Source organism: Tachysurus fulvidraco, chromosome 15 (assembly GCF_022655615.1).
Source record: "Tachysurus fulvidraco isolate hzauxx_2018 chromosome 15, HZAU_PFXX_2.0, whole genome shotgun sequence".
NCBI lineage: Eukaryota > Metazoa > Chordata > Actinopteri > Siluriformes > Bagridae > Tachysurus > Tachysurus fulvidraco.
The window spans coordinates 18483699-18491590 of record NC_062532.1 but is presented as its reverse complement, the minus strand read 5'-3'; the positions used below and the strand labels follow the sequence as shown (position 1 = coordinate 18491590).

Below are 7892 nucleotides of genomic sequence, written 5' to 3'. Positions count from 1 at the left end.
TAATGTGGAAATTTGACTGGATTTAAATCTTGAAGATAAATTGGAGCTAAAACGTCCATTTAAAAAATTGCTGCACCCAGGATTTCAAGTAAAAAAGCTTTAAAAACATTCTAAAGCATCTGACTGACTCCACCATTAATACAGAATTGATGGCTCTTTTTGGAAAAAGCGTTGTCTGGTGAAGGCAATAATAAAACCTGTCTATGGAGCTGATCTACAGAATGAAATGTTTGGGGGACTGCATAAGATCAAATATCTGGTCAACCTTATGTAATAAAAAAATATAAAAAATAAATTCAAATAGCTCAATACCGACCCCTGGTGGATATAATTGGAACTTATGGGAAATCAGAAACATATCTCGTACAGGGGAGACAACAGTTCTGCCTTTTATCATTCCGTACATGTTTACATTGCTATCCATCACTGTATTGTACACTGTAGCTAGAACCTCTGTTTTTCATGCACATATTGAACATCAGCTGGGGAGGGAGAACCAGAAAACCTGATTACAGACTCGGGTCTGGTGTGAAGTTCAGGAGCGTTTAATAATCCATTGACTTTGATAAAACTACAATGTTTAAAATTGTGAGCCTATGCATGGTTTGCACCTCAAGTTGATGCTCCCCTTTGTTGTAAAATGGTTTAGTCGAGTTAAGCCAGGACATGGTATCCTGGTGCTTACTGATCAGAAGGTTATGGGTTTGAATTCCAGGTCCACCAGGCTGCCACTGCTGGACTCTTGAGCAAGGCCCTTAACTCTCAATTGATCAGTTTAAACAAAAAAAAGTAAGTCACTCTGGATAAGTGCCTGCTAAATGCTAGAAATGTAAATTTAACAGCATCCAAAGACCACAGAGTTTGCTTAACATGGCTATTACGTAGTTACTTTTATTTACACAGGTTTACTAAAATGTCACATAGGTCATATGCTTAAAAGGCATAAATACATTTGCTATTAATTCATCATATTACCTTGATTAACTTTATTGGAATTCGATGGATATGCCCACATCTAGGATGCTGGGGCAGTGGTGGCTCTAGTGGGTAAGGCTCTGGTTTGTTGAATGAAGGATGAGGGTTCAAGCCCCAGCACTGCCAAGCTGCCACTGTTGGTCCCTTAAGGCCCTCGACCCTTCCTGCTCCAGCGCCGCTGTATCATAGCTGACCCTGCGCTCTGACCCCAACCTCCTCAGTTGGGATATGTGAAGAAAAGAATTCCACTGTGCTGTAATGTATATGTGGTGATAATAAAGGCCTTCTTCTTCTTCTAGTTGCCAGTAGTTGCAATGGTCTCCAGCCAGTTTAAACAAAGTCATCATCGTATCTGGGGACCAAAGCAGCATCTACATACATTACATATATAAAAATAACAATATTTTAATGTATTTAAGATATTACTTATATATAGATATTGTATATAAGATATTTATATATGTAAATAAAAATAATTTATTTATATAATTTATATAGTGTATATTAAATGTGTTGATAGGAAACTCATCAGCCCAATCTGGCAACCCGTGTCCTCCATCGCGCGCGCTCATTCCGGAGCTCTCCGCGCTGTCTCCGGCCCCGCTCGCGCTCGCGCGCGCGCACTAGCTGGCCGCTTTGTTTTCGTGAGAAAAGCGCGTTAAAATGGTGGAATACAGGTAAGACTTTTAATTACTGATGTATTGGAGTGTTTTTGTGGTGTATTTCATCTCATGGCTGTGTTTTAATGTCTAGTGGTTACGGGTTAGACCCGGAAAATGACTACATAATGTGTTTGAATATAGATTTTTCGAGGTGAAAAAGAGCTTCACGTTGTTTCAGACTCTAAAAGTCAGAAACTTTTAACTTTTATACTAAAATAAAACTTTAGCTACAACTAACAGGAAGTTACATTTGTCCCTAAACAGGTTAAGTTTATGTTTATCACTATTTATACTAAACATTTCATAACAAAAAAAAGTTCACTACCTTTTAATATATTAGACTGTTTTTATTGCATTGCATATGAAATCTTATACAGACAAAAGTGACAAGTATATTTAATATTAATGGAATAATAATGATACATAAAATAATAAATATAATAATACATAAAATAATACATAAAATAATACATATGATAATACATAAAATAATACATATACTAATACATACAATAATAAATATAATAATACATAAAATAATACATATAATAATAATAATAAATATAATAATTATGGCATGCCGTTTAGGAAATTATTCATGAGAGAATTGAATGAAAATTCTGAATATATTGAATGAATCTTGAATATATTGAATCTATTCTGACGTCATCAAGACGCACCCTTAGGTGTTCGCACATAGAGACTTATGTACAGTATTTTGTCCAACATGGAGGAAATCTGATTTCGAGGAAAATTGGGTTGTAGCTGCCTCTCTACGTTACTACAATAAAAAGAGCTGTTATTTGTGTTATTATAGCGTTTAGCTCAGGACTTATTGACTCGGGAAACTCCAATCTGTGAATATGCGGCCAATTTTACTTAAATTCCAGACTTGACGTCAGAATCCATTCAATATATTCAGACTTTTCATTCAATTCTCTCATGAATAATTTCCTAAACGGCATGTCATGAATAATACATATAATAATACATATAATAAATTTAATAATACATGAAATAATACATATAATAATACAGTGCATTTTAGAAACTTTGTTGTTGTGTTTTTTGTTGTTTTTAAAAAAATATATTTATACTTTTGTTTTTTAAACACGTTTTAAAGCTAAGTAGTTTTTAAAGAAACATATACCTGATGAAGACATATGACATTCCATAACAAACAAATCTAGCTATAAACTGATGATGAAGTACAATGCTTTATTAAACAATAAATACTTTAGAATTTAGACTTTAGAATGAGCTGTTCTAAGAAAATAATCTAACTTTGCAGTTTTGTATAATTAAATAATTTGGGAAATGGGTCATTATTAACTACACTGAACTCACAGATATGAGATCCAGCTATAGATCAGCTGATGAATCTGGCTACCCTCTGAACGCTGGAAGTTGCGTAGCTCTGATTCAATCTGAGTGAGTTGAATAGATCCGATTAAAGACTTATAGCATTCAAAAACAGAATTTCAGAGAATAAAGCACCTTTTCTGATCCATCATGACCAACAGAGGATAGATTTTTCTTTTTCTTGCAAGTCCAATGTTTTCTGTGTAATAGAAATAATTTATTTCAATTTCTCAGACTATATAAAATATTTCTGATGTTATAGAGGCATATGTTTCAGATCATGTGTAGTAAATATTAATAAAATAATAAGAAATAAATATTACCTGAGAAAGTGAATAAAGTAAAGTAAAGTTTAGAATCAAATTAATATTAATTAATATTAATAAATTTGAAATTTGATTAGAAAGAATTATATTACATTAAATTACATTTTTTGTGTTTATGTTTTAATAACTTTAAAAACGAAGCTGGAACATTTGCTAGTTCAGGATCTTTAAAGGTACAAATGCAGTTTATTTCTCCACACACAGTATGCACACTAAATAAGTAATAAGTTCAGAAGATTGTGTTTTAGCAATAATAGAAGGTTTATTTTTTAAAATAAAGTGAGCACTAATCGGCTAACACACACTGTAAGGTTCTGACAGTGTTTAATCTTGTACACAAACCAGAGTTAATGTGCGAGATGTTAATGATCAACTTACTCATGGGTAAAGGTTTGATAGGTGTGGTCCTGATAAATACATGCTGCTCACACACACACACACACACACACACACACACACACACACACACACACACACACACACATTTAAATAGGCAGAAGGATTTATGATATTTATGATTAAAAGTGACCTTGCTATTATGTTTTATGTGTAACATTTTGGCTGTAAGCTTTAAGTGTGTCTGAAACAGCACGTCTACAAGCATCTTCTCTTAATATTTTTAAGTCCAGGCTAAAGACATTTTTATTTTCAAAAGCATATGGCTGATGGGATGTTTGTTCGATTTTCTGTTTGTTTGTTTGTTTGTTTGTTTGTTGTGTTTTTTTCTGTTCTTAATGACCTAATGGAAAGCACATTGATCGACGGAAGCTGAAATTATTTGTGCTATATAAACAAATTGTCATTGTCATGTTGGAGGTTTTACTATTTTTAGAGATTTATCTTTCTCCCCCTTCTTTTTTTTGTACAATGGAAAGAGCACTCTAGAAATCGCACAGTTGAGTCCATTGCACAAAAGACTTTTCATCACAGGTTTGAATGCTGTTTACTTTCGAACTTTTCGCACTTAAAAGCCGACGGTGGCATTTCGCTCTTGTGCTCCTTAAGGGAATTGGAAACCATATAAATTGACCTTTAAAAATGTTTATCTTTAACCTCAAGTCCTCATCAACTACCTAAAGCCTTATGATGTTTTTTACAGCATTGATTTAAAGCAACTTCTCAGTATCTCAGAGTTTGAAATATATGGCCTCTGTTTCCTTAGATGAACCCCAGACATCTGGTTAAAGCCTCTGATCACACCTCGTGCATCTGACACGTCACGATGGAGACGGTGGTTATTGTGGCCATCGGAGTGTTGGCCACCATTTTCCTGGCGTCTTTCGTGGCACTGGTGGTAGTGTGTCGTCATCGGTATTGCCACCGGCCCAACCTGATGCATCACTTCGAGTCCAAGTAAGTACAGCCCTTTCTTTGACCATTCCAGAGTTCTCTTACAAATCATTATATTAACATCTCTTGAGCTGCATCTGAACATCCTTCCTACTTCACTATACAGTAAGTCAAATCTCAACTCTTTTAAGTGTGCAGTAGGTCTTAAATGTTGCTCCTTGTCCTTAATTCATATTTGTTATCCAAATGTAACAGTTTAAACAAAAAAATTAGTTTTCTTTTTTTTTTTTGAGCTGTAAACTTTTTTGACAATTTTGTAGGTCACATGACACTTTTGGACACAGACCAGCTTTATTATTCACACAGAGCCATGTCCTTGAGTATCAAAATGTTCACTACTTCATTCGGCATTCCAAGATTTAACAGTGCTAAAATTCTTGCAGTCCTCAAGTGTAAGTACCCAGCCTACTTGTCCTTCTCAAGCATTAATATTCATTTCCCCTCTCAGGCCCACGGTGGATCTGATTGGAGCGATGGAGACTCAGAGCGAGCCGTCCGAATTGGAGCTGGACGACGTGGTCATCACCAACCCGCACATCGAAGCCATCCTGGAGAACGAGGAGTGGATCGAAGACGCCTCGTACGGCCTCTTCACTGTGTCCTTCTGTTCAGTCATAATGATAATTATACACAAGAGCAGCATAGAAATTGCACTTATCAGCCATCTTCTCATCACACCTTTGATTGTCTCTTTCTGTCTTTCTCTGTCCCCAGTGGTCTAGTGTCTCATTGTATCTCCATCCTGAAGGTAATTTTTGTACTTCTCCAAAGTCTGCAGTAATCACACGCAGTTCTCATACTTTAAAACAGCTCTTTGCTGATTGGGTCATTCGAATATTGATTGCCTTCATACAGATATGCCACACTCTGACAGAGAAACTTGTTGCCATGACAATGGGATCTGGAGCAAAGGTAAAAGCCCCTGCCAGCCTTGGTGACATCATCACGGTGGCCAAACGCATCAGCCCCAGGTAGATGATTGTTCACTCATTGTAGAGTGAACTCAAGTGAACTATCCAGCTAGGAGCATGTTTTTACACTGTGGAGAATATTCTATATCTTCATCTCTGATTTCACAGGGTGGATGACGTGGTTCGGTCAATGTATCCCCCACTGGACCCAATCCTCCTCGATGCCAGGTCTTTCCTATTTACTCTTTTAAGTCATCTTACAGGTTTGATTCTCACTTAGGACATAGTTGAAATGGGATGAGCCAATCTGGAATAACAGATTTGCAGAAAGGTTTTGAACTTAGATTACAGAGTTCAAAGCAAGCCCTGCCCTTGTCCCCTCAATCTCCGATTATGTTTCGGCTTGTGTGCACGTCTTGAAAAATATTCCCGTCTGAAAATTGTACTTTCTGTCCAGGTAAATAGTAAATGTTTCAGGTTTATTTCAATTTCACCGCCTATATAAAATATTTCTGAAGTTATAGAGGCATTGTGACTCTCGAGAACTCTTTGAAAAGGAAATATAGAAATGTACTGTTTTACCTTCTCAGTGCATTCCTGGGTTTACACAATAATGGGAAATGCAAATCTTTAGTGTAGTGGAAGGTGAGGCATTTCGGCGGAAAGCTAAAAAGGACACAGTAAAAAAAAAATTTTATAAATAAATAAAAGCACGTTAGAACAAAGAGGGGCTTCGTTGTTCTTCCTGCTCTCACAGTGTTTCTGTATATCATTTCAGGGCAACAGCGTTGCTGCTCTCCGTCAGTCATTTAGTGCTGGTGACACGAAACGCCTGTCACATGTCTGGCAGCCTGGACTGGATCGACCAATCGCTGCATGCCGCCGAAGATCACATGGTCGTGCTCAGAGAGGCAGCCTTGGCATCAGAACCCGAAAGACGACTACCAGAAAGAGAGCAGTCTATCTGAGTCTCTCACACACACATCACATAGCAAGTAGGGGACTGTGACACAGAAGCCATACAATCCACACATATACTTAGTAATAGCCTTTCTTGCACAAACACCTTATTTTCTTCTTTTTTAATTACCTTTTTTAATCTGTTACACTGCTTACAGCGATAGTTACAATCACTTTTTCATTATTAATGTAAATAAGTTGAAGCAATCATGGACAATCTTGTACTATTCTTATCCACCGCATATATAGAATTTTTTTTTGTGTGTGGTAGTTTAACCTTCTTCTCTGTATTCATATTTGGATCTGGAAATGTTCCTGCTTCCATCTGCTAAATGTTTGTATATAGTGAACAGGAAAAGTACAGATTTAATAAAGTACAGATTTAGAAATGGAGCAATAGAGTGTATGATTAGATCCTTTGACATTGGAGCAAATAAAAATAAACTGTCTCACTCTCGCATACAAACACACTACTTTTGTGTGGCTTGTAATCCTAAATCACATGATGTTTAAAGCCTGTCTAATTCCCAAACCTCTCTACACTGCTCACACACCTAACAAATACCAAACCAGCAGATTAAATATTAACCCATAAGTCTTAACATTGAGCACATGCATTGTTATTAAACTAGCCATGAAATTAAAACTGGTGTTTTTATGGCTTTTTTTTTTTTTTACGTATGGAAAATACATCTTGTAAATGTTCTTATATTTATTTTACAGTTCATGATTTTTGCAAAAGCAGTGAATAAGTTTTGATGAATCATTCTAATTAAAAACTTTCTAGAAAGCATATAATCCTGCTTCCCACTGATAACCTGCAGGTAGTGAGCTACAGTAGCAGCAGCTAGTTAACAGCAAGAATTGTACAGTTCTGATCGTGAAGCTGCCCGCTCATTATTTCTTTTTCGGACCATGTCGGTTGTTAAATGGTTGGAGCGTGTGTATTTGGACGTAGCCGTGTGTGCACGTGCATCCTCCTTATCCAAAATCAGTCAGAAAGTGTAGAAATTCTTCATTACTTCTCGTTTTTTTAAGCCCCTGATGGATCTCTTTAGATTTTTGGCCTCTTGGTCCTCTGACATGCTTTCATCAAGATAATAATTGATAAATATTTCCTCCACCAAGAAAAAAACTCGCATAAAAATTCTAAAATTAGTGTCGAAATCATAGTCCGTGGTTTTCACATGCACCAGTGATGTGGTGAAAAACCTGGTTTGAAATTAAAAACCTTATTGAATATTCCTTTATGTTCTACTTCTCTGTAGCCTGTCTTTTTTCTTTATCAGTTCACTGCTTCACTTCATCCATTTCTAATCTACTGTATACATTTTAATTAAATCTGC

At 36.0% G+C, this 7892-nt stretch overlaps 1 protein-coding gene across 1 annotated transcript; it reads left to right on the top strand.

Moving 5' to 3' along the window:
- The first annotated feature begins 1511 nt into the window (after positions 1-1511).
- On the top strand, positions 1512-7803 carry tmem98 (transmembrane protein 98). The gene is made up of 7 exons (XM_027161122.2): positions 1512-1652; positions 4488-4678; positions 5124-5255; positions 5390-5423; positions 5531-5646; positions 5755-5814; positions 6365-7803. Exons 2-7 carry the CDS (start codon positions 4548-4550, stop codon positions 6552-6554), a joined length of 663 nt encoding a protein of 220 aa, XP_027016923.1. The 5' UTR covers positions 1512-1652; positions 4488-4547; the 3' UTR covers positions 6555-7803.
- The last annotated feature ends 89 nt before the right edge of the window (positions 7804-7892 follow it).